At 39.4% G+C, this 13,677-nt stretch overlaps 1 protein-coding gene across 1 annotated transcript in view; it reads left to right on the top strand.

Moving 5' to 3' along the window:
- The window catches only part of top3b (DNA topoisomerase III beta), a 95,794-nt gene that overhangs the window by 32,587 nt on the left and 49,530 nt on the right, over positions 1–13,677 (top strand). Inside the window, exons 2-4 of the mRNA XM_031300899.2 lie at positions 1,712–1,843; positions 2,223–2,329; positions 2,454–2,528. Of these exons, the coding sequence (XP_031156759.1) occupies positions 1,712–1,843; positions 2,223–2,329; positions 2,454–2,528 (314 nt within the window). The remainder of the gene's footprint in view (positions 1–1,711; positions 1,844–2,222; positions 2,330–2,453; positions 2,529–13,677) is intronic.

Raw genomic sequence — 13,677 nt, 5'->3', positions numbered from 1 at the left:
AAATTTTCTGAAGGATTAATAGAGCCAACAATCTTCCTCTGTAATGCCATTCGAATTCCATTTATTATTTTTAATTGTCAAATTATTTTAACAGTTAATCCTGAAATTCAGCCAATTATTAATATTTACTACACTACTTGGCCTTATGCATTACAAATGCTATAGTCTCTATCTACGACGTACCACTTCCGGGATTGCTCCATTGCTGCCTGAAATTCCGTTGGATTTCACTCTTTTCGGCCGGATGTCCGTTACGTTTTGCTTTCTTTGTGTTGAAATTTTAAACTCGTTTAACTTCTCCTCAGATCTCTGCAGGATAAATCGAGACAGCTAGCTTTCTGTTGCATGTTTAAAACAACTTTTGAACGTACATGTTCCACCAAAACAAGTTCCTTCTCCGAGGCTATTTTGCAGTGGCACCGGGGCTCCGTGCTGTGCTTAGCTGGAAGCAGCACTTTTTACCATCAAACATCGCAGATAAAGCCTTCTGAACCAAACACTACTGTTAGAATAATTTCATTATCAAGTAATAGACAGAGACCACTGAAGAGAAATAAAGTTCATTTTACTCGAGAACCCAACGAGGAGGCCTTCTCCGCACTACGGAATAGTACAGACAATGACCGAAAAGCTCTCTACAGCAGCTTTTGTAATACAACGTAAAATGTAATAATCATGATACAAGAGTTGGTGTCGTCAGTTGTTTATCTTGTCAGAGTCAATGACGTCTCCCCTATCTGGTCTGAGAGGGCATCTATGCCCTCTGGAACACACCGTGCTTAGACAAGGACACGCAATGGCTCCAGTTATCTTGTTTAGAGGATTCAGTATAATATTATTCTATGCAAACAGTTTAATAATAACAAGAGAGAAAGTATGTAAATCAAAATTTCTCTAACAACTACCCAATGTTTCAGCAGGAATGCAACCCGAAATTGGGGAGAATTTAACAAATTGGCAGCCAAGATGACAACTTTTACTGCCGTTAGCATGTAGCTACTATAGTTAGCACTGGACACTAATAGAATATAGTAGCACTTTTTACAGTCAATAATCGCAGATAAAGGCTTTTTAACCAAATACTACATAACCGGGAATGTTTAGGAATAATGTGACCCGGAATTGGGGAGAATTTAACAACACTGGCAGCCAAGATGACATTTTACTGCCGTTAGCATGTAGCTAAATGCGACAGTGTTAACACCACCACAGTAGCGCAGTAAAAAAACAAACACTCCAGTCCTACCTACCTGGAGCAGATGACCAATCATAGCAGGCCGGCTTAGAGTTGCGTAACACTTAGCCGAGAGTAGAAAAAACTGTTGAAACTGGAACGTTCAGAACATCTGAATGTTTTAGCTCACGGGGTTTCTCTAAAATACGTTTACCTCATTATTTGACATGAAAATCCGACATTATAACATTGTAGATGTGACAGAAAATATGAAAAAACATAATGTTTTCACTTTAAATGCAGATGAAAAGTCCAGGAAAATAGCTCTGGCATATGTTTTATGCTGGCTAATGTAGGTAGTAATACACTGACTATAGATAAGTACCTCATACAACCCCACTTCAAAAAATCGGAAATATACCTTTTAAGCTTTAGTACAAAGAAGGGCATTGAAATGTTTTGAGGCCTACAACATCCTGCATTTTTAAATGACTTAATTGACTAATTACTATCTTATCTGTTCTCTTTGGCCTTAAGGAAATTGTACAAGTCGCAAGGGGCTCAACGGAGCATGCTCAGTGCACGAATACACCGGCAGCTTCCAGGGCCAAAATGTACGCTTTAAGATGACTTCTGTTTGTGGACATGTGATGAGTCTGGATTTCATCGGTGGGTATCATCCATATTAATTCCTGCTCACCCTAACACCCTTACTCAACTAACCTTTATTGATGACATTTCCTTGCAGTGCTAAAATGTAATCTCATAGTATATACAGGAAGAAAAAAGAAACAAGCTGATAATATATTCAGTACAACAAAACCTTGAATGACAGCTGTAAAGCAGCAGTCTGACATACAATGAAGACATTATGTTTATCTTTTTACAGAACTGTTGAATGTGATTGAAATACAATGTGTAATTGAGTATAAAGCACCTTTAACATCTTTATTTGGGTTTCAACCTCTTCAACCTCCTAACTCTCTTGATTTTGATTTCTTGTAATTTCTTACTTAAACAGTTTAAGAGCTTAGTCCTTTTTTTCCAGGGAAGTACAACAACTGGGACAAGGTGGACCCTGCAGAACTCTTTAGCAATGCTCTCACAGAAAAAAAGGAGGCCAACCCCAAACTCAACATGGTCAAGTTCCTCCAGGTAAATGAGCTTGACCCAGTATTGGTTTTCTCAAGACATTGGTGCTCACTGCATTTCGTGTGATTTGATGTGTCTTATGCCTTCTGTCTTTGGTGCTCACCCCAAGTTTCTGGTGTCATGTCAGGTTGAAGCCAGAGGCTGTGATTACGTGGTTTTATGGTTGGACTGTGATAAAGAAGGCGAGAACATCTGTTTTGAGGTAATTCAGGCCTGGTATACACCTGGTTATAACATGCAAGCTGTATCTGGATATGTTATTTGTATAATGGCATCCAATCCATGGCTCTTTATACCTGTTATTAAAAAGCGTTTTCTTTCTCCTGATTGTGATCGGCTCTCCATATGCAATTTTGAGGGGTTTTTTCTTAACAATGTGGTCACGCTGTACATATTGCATTTACACCTGCTGAGATCCAATCACAATGTGAGCATAAACATCTCCAACTGTTGTTTACAGCTTGGGGTTCCGCTAAGGCAAAAATAAATCAGTAAATACATTATGCAATGCTTTAATTGTCAGTTTATGCAAATTATGAAAAACAATGTTCACCACCTTTAGTGGTATCTCTCTATGTAGATAGATTTAGTTGTGTTTGGCGAGGTTATGAGATATATGTCGCTGAAATTTCTGCCTCCACCTCAATACAAAGGAGGTAAATGAAATTGCCTTTTTTGGTGATTAAGGCACTGTAGATTTCTCATATAATCTCTTATCTCATCGAAAAAGCTTATTTAGTTCACAATGGGGGCTGGTGGAGCAAAATGTATGTTCTGATGAGAGGCAAATATCAACAAATCTATAATAAGTAAATTTAATTTGGTTGATTGAACTCTCCAGTGACAATCTGACTGGCCCTGTTGCACAAAGTTATCACTAAGTGATTCCTTTCACATTATACATAATCATTTGACACTTTGTATAAAAAAGTTAGTGCAACTGTAAAGGTAACATATTGTGCTCATTTTCAGGTTCATACTTGTATTTTGTGTTTCTTCTAGAACATGTTTATAAGCTTTATGTTTTTTTTTTCTCATACTGCTCACCCCTCTACAGTTTTTCCGTGGATCTAAAAAGTCTAAAATTTAAAAATCAAAAGTATCGTGTTCTAGGTTTTTAATTATTTTAATTAACAGGTCTTAATTTTCCTACAGCCATGTAATGTTATCTCTAACGCTCGTTGAAATGCTACCGCAGTGCTTTAGAATGTTTGTTTTTTTATTCTTTTTTATTCCGTGGTGTTGCAGTTCTTTCTTTCACTAGTCCAAATATAATTTGCTACAAATGGGACCAACGTGCAACTTATGTTGCAGCCAATCAGCTTTTTGTGTTATTGGCACGAGTCTCTTTCTGATTGTACCACAGACATAATAAAAATTGTATTCTTCAGCTATGGAGAAGTGCAAATTTAGCGATACTTGGCTTGAAAAAAAAACTGACTTTAGTGCTTGGTTAAAGCCAGTTGCTAACGATTTGAAGCCTACTGTTTCTTATGCAAGAAAGCAATTAAACTGCTAATTGGTGAGAGATGGTATCAATGTTATCAATCCTCCCTTTTTTTATCCTGGTTGGAATACAACATATCATGCAATACACTAGAACATACAATACATTTTACCCAGAGAATACATTTACATGATGGTTACAAAGATACAACATTTTCCAATTACATCCTTCATCATCTCTGACATGGTCTTAAACCCTGTTACATTGAATTTGGTTTGTCTATGATTCTGATACACTGTTTCTATCCTTCATCCATACACTCTCCCTTTTTCCATGCACACCTTATTACAATTAATTAACTCCAACAAACATTTCAACCAATCAGTGTACATCTTGAACTGTGAAAATTATCTTAAACTCTTCACAATTAACCTCTTTTACAATTTTCATTCTAAACACAAAACAAATTCTCTTTGCAAACGTAATGTGGAACAAAATTGTTCCTCTTTACTACATAGTTTCTGTAATCAATAAGCAAAATTGTAATCACTATCAAAATCAATGAATTGCACATCTTCACTCTGGAGTAAGTGTAAGTTATTTTACCCTTTAACATTTACAGGCTTAAGTAACATCACTGCAACTTATGCAGAATAGTGATATTAAAATCAGATGTCTAAACCTATATGACAAATGCTAATCCATCATGAGGCTGTAATGAACTGATTTCCTTTCATGGATCTGTACTTTAGAAAGAAAAACATGAACAAATTACTGATACACGATAAACAACAAATTAACCAATGCAAAAAACTTTTCATTTGACTAGAATATATCTGTGATTGGGAGTTGTCTTATCTTTTCCCACATTATCACTGCTACTGTTTTCATGCATTCCATATGGTCCTAATGACACTTATGATACACCTTGCCCTTCTTTTTTCTTTTTTTTTTTTTTTTTTTTAAAGATAAAAGGTGCATTTACAAACAAATTCAGTTTACTGATATTAATCTTGATAGGTTATTTTCCATGCTAGTCACTCCCAGTCTTCAGACTTTAGCACTCTCAATTTGCTTACAGTATTTATATCAACCCTACTTCACTTCCAATTCAAATTTTCCAATAATTTATCTAGGCAGCACTGAATCATACAACATGTTCAAAAACTGCCTATGTTGTTGGTGCACTAAAATAGAACAATGAAATTAACTCACACCAACACCAACTGAATTCCCCTCTTCGTCACTAATCTTGGTAGAAGCTGTCACAGGAACATGACATTCAACATAACTTTTACAGACAATCACCAGGTACAGACAAAATGTTAGTTTATTTTTATATATATATTTTTTTATTAGCTTGACATGTCTTAACCTAAAATAAAATAATTAGAAGTAAAAATAATTCCTTCTTTAGAGAAAGTGTCTTTTTCCAAATGTGTACTTGCTTGATGCAGTACCTCCTTATCCTGCGTCGATGAGTCAGAGCACATCCGCTCTCTCACTCCCCCCCCTCTCCTCTCTCAGTCCGTCTGCAGGCTGTTCATCTGCTCTCCCATCAGACAGTCTCTTGATAGGTGAAGAATACCTTAGGTCACCAGGTTGACCTTTCTGAAATCTTCTCCTCCACGCTAGCCTCCTGCTCACAGTCTCACTTATGTGATCAGCACTGAACTGTGGATATCTTTATCACTTTCAGCATCATACCTCTTCTGAGTTCAGGCATGTCAGACTGAACTACTCAAACTTCAGTTCATCTGGATGTGTTTCACCAAAGTACTTTGTGGACATGAGGGACATTACTTCCTTAATGTCAGCCTCTGATCATACCCCTAAAACCATGTGGGTGACCACCTCACCCGTGGGCAGTTGAAAATCTGCGGCTCCTCCCTCTCAGCCTGTTCTGCAGCACCAGATGTGTTCCTGCTGCAAGTGTGTGAGGGAGAGAGCACGTTGCCGATTGAATTGAATACTGAACCCAGCATTCGTCGAATTGGACTGCTGGTGGTTGAGTCCACTGTTCTTAATCTCCTGGTCGTAGTCCTGGTTCTGGAACAGCTTGACACTGGTCTCGCAGCTTGTAGAGGGAGTGAGACGGGCCCGCTCTGACCACCATCGAGGCACACTGAATAAACACATAACACACAACTCTCCAAGAAGCATTATTTATACCTAATCATACTCATTTTAATTTTCTTGATTTTCTTCCTACATTCTCACCCATTACATCATTGATTCAAAATGTTGCTACAAAAATATTACCTAAGTACGAAAAGTATCATAAAGTATGTACTTAAAGTATCAAAAGTAACAATGTAGAAAAATCCTCACACTTCTGAAACTAGAAATGATCACAACAGTCCTGTCAACTAACTAAGCATTTAAACAGCTAAACATTTCAACCAAACTTGTAGGCCTATATATTTGTTGAACAGTCTAACAACAATAAAACATCATATTCCATAAACATATGTTTGTTCTACACAAATCCTAATTCATTTTTTATGATATGTCAGATTACAATAATATCCAAAAGCAATTTGTCTTGAAAATTAGCACTAGTCATTCCTGAAAATTACATAATTTATCTCTTTTTCCCTAAGTTTTTGGTGCTTGTGGTATAGCAGTTTTTACTATTTTCAACGTTTACCCTCCTGTAGATTGTAACCCCAATGCTACAGTTGTCTCTGTAACAACAATATTAGTATGAACTCCAGTATCCTAATTCAAAAGTACATTTATCTCTTTCTTTGTCTTTCTGTCACTTTCACAACACTCACTTTCTGTCTTTAACCACCTTAGTACCTTATTGTACCCTGAACTTTCCCTTAAAGTCATGCCTTTTTTCCATTATCCCGTAAAACTTTCTTTTCCCTTTCTACAGCATACACTTCTTCTCTCAGCTTTCCTGACCATCTTTTGTAACAATTGTTACCCATCATTAACTCAGTCTGTTTCATTAGGATTGAATTGACTCGCTGTTTCTTCACAGGAATCGGATTCATTCATTCTGTTTCCCACTAGGGCTGAACGATTAATTGCATTTGCGATAATATCGCGATATGTTAAAACGCGATTTCCTAATCGCAAAGGCTGCAATTTGGTCACATGACTCGCGAGAGCAAATCAGTCTGCACTCCGCAGAGAAAGCATCAACTAGCAACGCTAACGCTACACTGTACCTTGAGCTGATTTCTGTCATTCAAACAACTCTGAGTTGTAGTTTAAAACTTTTACGGCCATTTTAATAAAATAAAGGGTTTTATTCTGGTTCGAGTCCATACGTGCAGTTAATGGATACAGGAACGCAGAACTGAAGGCTCGGTTGGCAACTAGCTCTGATTAGCTGTTAGCTCCGGTTAGCGGTTAGCTCCGTTATAAAGATATGGAGTGGAGGAGCTGCCACTGAGAGGGGTAACAACCAGACTCTGATAAATGACGTTCGGGGAGCTTTCACAGCAGCGTGGCCGCGGTGTTTCAACGGTTTTATTAGTACAGTTAATCCCACGGCAAGAACACCAGCAACTAGCTAACGTAACGATAGCCTCTCTGAGCAAGTGCACACGGCAGCACGCAACTTCACGAGGGGGAGGGGCTGGAGGCAGCTCCTCTCTGTGCACTGTAAAAAATTACAGTTGTGTGTGTGTGTGTGTGTATATATACTATATTTTTACTTTTTTAACTGTCTAGTGTGTAATTGTGTGTTGTTCATACTATAAAATGATTTATTGTTTGTCTTTGTTGAATAATACAGAAGACAAAGTTTAAAAAAAAAATCGAATCGCAATATTTGGGAAACAAATCGCAATTAGATTATTTTCAAAAATCTTTCAGCCCTATTTCCCACCTTCACAAATGTCACTCATTTCCTTGGTGCAATGACATAACCACAGGTAACCGTGGAGAACTTTAGCAAAATCAAAAACCTTATAGAATTATCAAGTTTTGAATTATTTTATTTTTATTCAACGTAAAATCATTTTAGATGCGTCACCACTCAAATCATGACAAAGTGATGTCCTGGAGCCAAACATTCAGTCCCCTCGTCTCTAACTTTCACTGGAGGTAGGGGCTGGAAATTCTCTTCCAGGATGATCAGTCTCCTGCTTGTTTGGGCTCCAGACACAAATCACACATCACATGGTTAATCATTCACTTTTTTTTTTTTTTTTTCTCTTACTGCTGCAGCTGGGGTAGGGGTCAAAGGACAGCAAACTGCAGCTCCTTCTCTCCCCCTTAGATTCTCTATGGCTTGAGCCAACATAAAATGTTTAAATAAGCGTTTCTCTTTCTTCGCTTTCACCTTACGTACATTATCAGGATACTGTGACACTAACAAGTCCCATGCATTAAAGACTTCAGTCATGTAAGAAATGTCCCATGTCGAATCTACCACCTTCACCTTATCAACCAAATATTCCCTTATTAAATCCAAATCTTTCCTCTGAAAACTTCCATCAAGAGGGTAAACTGAATCAGACCATTTATTTAACTCAGTCAGATAAGGTTCGACATAAAATATCCGTAATTTATTTAAAATCCATTCTCTCTGTGTCATATCTCCTATTGGTTTCGTAACTTCTGCTTTTAAATGATGGTTTGTCTTTAGCCATCCTTTAACAATTTTCCTTTGTTTCTGAGGTAAATCATGCTCTTGTTTTCCTCTGTAATGTTAGGGCCTGACATGAAGTTGTACTAAGAGTTTGAGCCATTGTCAAATTGCAAATTTATAACAAATAAAGCAAGACAAGACAAAAATACACACAAACACGTACGCAGTACTTAATCTGAAATTTGAGTCGGTAATGGTCAGTTTTGAATCTTTCCAGCTATAAATCCCATCATCAAATTCACCTCCTAAACTCCTCCCTCTATCCTGTGTCCCTAAACTAAACATGCATCCAAACTTCCCCTGTCTTCTGTCCACCTGTCTACAGGGCTCTCGAAAATAATAAACTCAACACATTCATTGCTCGACTCTGCGCTATTCCATATACACAGAGAAGTCCTGCACCAAACTTGCACAAAAATCAGTTTATACCCGAACGGCATACCGACAAGTCTGGGCCACAATCACACACAGAGTCCTCTTAATATACGTCTCTGTTCTTCAACATTTATCTATGTTGGCAGCTTCAAACATACAACACGCAACAGACAACATACAACATACAACAGAGTCCTCTTAATATACGTCTCTGTTATCACATTTACCTATGTTTGAACCTTAAACTCAACAAAGACATCTCAATATACATCTCTGTTCTTCAACATGTATCTATGTTGGACCTTTAAACTCAACAAAGACATCTTAATATACGTCTCTGTTCTTCAACGTCTCTCCGTTGGTCTCCCAGCTGTCTTAACTAAAAAAAATCTTTCATATAACCTCACTCACAATCTACCTAATCGTGTTGGCCAACACTTGTCACAGGTCTGGATTTGATGATGACATTAGCTGTTAATCATAAAAACACCATTGACTCATTCTGGAATTTAATCATTCATTTTAGTATCCCCCAATTAATAATCTCCCAACCAAATCTTGTCTCCATCTTTTCCATCCCCACACACAGATCTTTAACAGATAAGCAACAAAAGGGAGCAACTCTTCATTCAAAAAAGAATGAATATTTACTCGCCTCCCGCTTGATCTGTATGTGTTCCGTGACGCCAATTGAGAGATGGTACTCTCTCGTTCTCTGAAGACAGATGGTGGAGACTTCATCATGACGAGTCAGATTTCAGATTAAATACAGCTTTATTCAATATTGCACCCACACAACATTGAAGGAGATAACCATGTGTACACACAAGATGCATGTACCCAGAGTGTCTCTCAGATCATAGGATTGCTATAGATTTTATACTTTCTGGGGCCGCCCCCCAGGAAACCCCATCTGGAAACCCTTACATGATCTCATCATAACAACGATATATTCCCATATGCTATGAGACACACAGCTCCTGTAGGCCTCTTCTCAGGTCACAGGTTAACTGTGCCTAAAGTTGTTGTTTACTCTAGAATGACAGAAAACCTAACACTCTTGACAGCTGTTCAATCAGGGCCTCTTCTGTATCTGTTATTCTCCTATGCCAACATCTGGATCAGATCCAGCTTCTCACGCATAAGACTGCATAACATCATTCTGAACTTTTACCTAGATTCTTTCAATAACACATTACAAAATATGAAATATGAAAATACATTTGGTTTGATTATATCACTTATCAATTGGTGTTGGGTGTAAGCGCGCTGGAGTCCCATGCAAAAAGTGAGCAACATCTAACTGCTGTGAAGGGTCTCCAGCAAACGAAACCCTGCTCTATCTGAGACACTGTTGTAGCACCTGTTTCTTTAATCCCACTCCCGAAAAAAAAAAAGTCTGCTCTGATTGGTCAGCGTTTCAGGCTCCGCATATGTGCTCCGCTCTCCTTGTTCATGTACTGTCAGTCACCAATCAAGGTTTCTAAAAATGTATGGCGTCAGGATTATGTCATATCTCCCGAGTGCGATAAAACACACAGATATTACTCTTCGCGCACCAAATAAACAAAGAGTTGTACAGGCAGCTGCTAGCGTGAAACAAAATATGGAGAGAGGGAAAGAATGGCACCTGCGTGTATAAAAACTAAGCATGCGCACAGAGCAGCCACCACGCGCCCGCGAGTGTCTGATTTGCGAGAGCTGGAGGCATACACGCTCTTGCAGGTAAACTCTGCTCTCAAAGTTGATTTCTGCTCCAAGGAAACCAAGGAGGCACTGGGCCTCTTATGATTGGTCACTTTCAAGGCGATCCCACCCCCGGACCTCCTTAGTTTACCTTGATTGACAGCTATTGTTCAGGAAGCACAAAGGTGTACCCAAGGGGGTAAGCGAGCATCCGGAAAGCGTACCTCCAATGGGGAGATTCTAGGCTAACAAGCCATCACCTTCCGTTAGCATTCCATTGACTCCCATTCATTTTGCTGTCACTTTGACAACGAATAACTTTACATCTGAAGCGTTTAAAGACTCTATTTGTCCATTGTTTATTTCTAAAGAAATGCAACAATGTATAAAAGCCTCCATTACCTTGTATCTCACGTTATGGCCCCGTAGCAGCCGTTTTTGTAAAAATAGGCTAACAATTGTGTCATAACCACACGACTTTCTGTCGCACAGTAGAGAAATTACTGTATAGTCAGGAGAAGCTCGCAGGCAGTTTCGACTTACATTAGCTGTTTAAGTTTAATTACTAATGTTAACTAGCATTTTACTTAGCAATAATTAACCTGTGCCTATATTATCTCCTTACATATACCTACACTCTCCGTCTCTGCAAGATTCGGAATAATTGAGATTTCTCTTGGCACAGCGACCAGAAGACTCACAACTTTCAGACAGGTTGCTCACGTTCTGTTGTTGGGATATGTGCAATGCTTTTGATATGTCCGTAAATCCTACAATCCTAAATCAGAACGCACGCCGCGACTAAAGAGTCCGATAGACGGTTAACCACAGGTCGACGTCAGGTTGCAAATTTCTCCATAAGTTGAATCAGACTCATCCAGCTAGTGCATCACTGGATTGGCATTATGTGCCCTGCCGTTCTATCTTTACCTTTTATCAAATCGCCTAAAAATGACAACAGGCTGCTACAGTATAACCATTCAATTCAATTTTATTTATAGTATCAAATCATAACAATAGTTATCTCAAAACACGTTACAGATAGAGTAGGTCTAGACCACACTATAATTTAAAAAGACCCAACAATTCCACTAATTCCCCCAAGAGCAAGCATATTGTGCGACAGTGGCGAGGAAAAACTACTTTAGGCAGAAACCTTGAGTGGTGAGGAAAATTCATTTTAGGAAGAAACCTCGGACATACCCAGGCTCTTGGTAGGCGGGTGTCTGACGGTGCCGGTTGGACAACATAGTGCTGCATAAATTAGCAAGCGGCTAGCCAACATTTAGCAAGCAGCTTAATCCCCATAAATACAACAATGAATTTCAGCCTGCATGCACGTTTAAAAAACAAAACAAAAAAAATGAATATTCAAATCCCAAAATTGAAAGTCGAATACCTACCCATCGAACGAATACTCAAATATTTGGATCAAGCCCTACATCACGCCCTGGGCCAATTAAAAATTGCATCGCAAGTAAATTTTTTACCGATTAACGATTCATCGTTACATCCATACAAGGATCCCATAAATGTGATGGCAGATATTTCACAACAATCGAACAATGGACTTTATTATCATTTAGTACCAAGTCGAGTTGAGTAACAGTTGATCAGATATTTTCTTTGGATACACTTTAGATGTGGACCTACAAATTTCTTTCATTGTATTGTAAATGAAGAGGAAATGTCAGACAAAGTAGGAGCAACAATACTGAAGTGAAACATTTTTCACCTACTTAATATTTTTTGTACAATTTAAAGGCAGTGGTCTGGGGCTACATGTGAATTGTACATCAGTGGTTTTGTTTCCAAAATGTTTAATTGTAAGATATGTAATCTACATTTACTACTTTAATTTAAAATGTGGTCACTTTAATGAAAGCATATTGAAACATTATGCAAGGAATATGAAAAAGGCGATGGATGATATAGGGGTACCAAGTTTGGTTGCACTGAGCACTCACTTCAGCTGGCTGTACACGAGAGTCTGCTCTCACAACGCAGCATCACAGACTCACTCGCCAATGCAAGGAAGATTGTAGGCCATTTTAAGCACTCACCACAAGCCTGCTCACGACTGGAAGATATCCAGAATGAAATGAATATGTAACACGGGAAAGTTGGGTAGGATTGAAATGAAATACTCGTTAAAGTGTGGAGCCGACAACGCCACCTAGGATTTTTTCGTGGAGGCATAGGACCTCTTTAAAATCAACTCAAGATTAAAATGGGGTGGGCGCCCGGATAGCTCAGCTGGTAGAGCGGTCGCCCATATATAGAGGTTTACTCGACGCAGCGGGCCCAGGTTCGACTCCGACCTGCAGCCCTTTGCTGTATGTCATTCCCCCCTCTCTCTCCCCTTTCATTTCTTCAGCTGTCCTGTCAATAGCCTCCCTTTGGGGGGGTTCCCCTTGGCTCCCTTCGGCCAAGCCTGCAGATGGAGAAACTCAGGGCCAGTCAACTGTCCTTTTTCCAACAACTACAACACCTACAGCATGCAGCTACACACGCAAACACCGACCTTAAAAGGAACTTACGCTCTCCCACTTTTGCCGCTAGTGGTCAGTGTTTGTCTTTGTTGCTCTGCAGCTTCCGTCACTTCTTTTGCCTCTTTTTTTTCTTGTCTGTTTCTCCCGGTTGCCTCCGTGCTGCTGCTGCTTCTTGTTGTTCCTTCTTGCCACCGTGCTACTGTGGCTTCTTCTGCTGCTCCTCGTGTTTCCTTTTTTTCTTCTTTTCCTCCCAGCTCCACACCTGCTTTTAAATAGTTCCTGCCTCCCCACCTGTTGCTCGTCTGGTTAATTTGGGTTACTGGCTGCCTGGTGAGTGTTCAGTTGAGGGGCAATCGAAAAAACCACGCTGTTAAAAACACTGCAAAAAACACTTAAAACATGCAGATAAAAATATGCCAAATAAAACAACTTAAAACGTGCAGATAAAAACATGCCAAATAAAACACATCATGTCGTCAAACACATCCATCCATCCATCTTCGTCCGCTTATCCGGGGTCGGGTCGCGGGAGCAGCAGCAGCTCCAGCAGGGGACCCCAAACTTCCCTTTCCCGAGCCACATTAACCAGCTCCGACTGGGGGATCCCGAGGCGTTCCCAGGCCAGGTTGGAGATATAATCCCTCCACCTAGTCCTGGGTCTTCCCCGAGGCCTCCTCCCAGCTGGACGTGCCTGGAACACCTCCCTAGGGAGGCGCCCAGGGGGCATCCTTACCAGATG

The sequence above is a fragment of the Sander lucioperca genome, chromosome 2 (genome assembly GCF_008315115.2).
Source record: "Sander lucioperca isolate FBNREF2018 chromosome 2, SLUC_FBN_1.2, whole genome shotgun sequence".
Classification (NCBI taxonomy): domain Eukaryota; kingdom Metazoa; phylum Chordata; class Actinopteri; order Perciformes; family Percidae; genus Sander; species Sander lucioperca.
The sequence above is the reverse complement of the archived record's forward strand: the minus strand, read 5'-3'. Positions and strand labels throughout refer to the sequence as shown.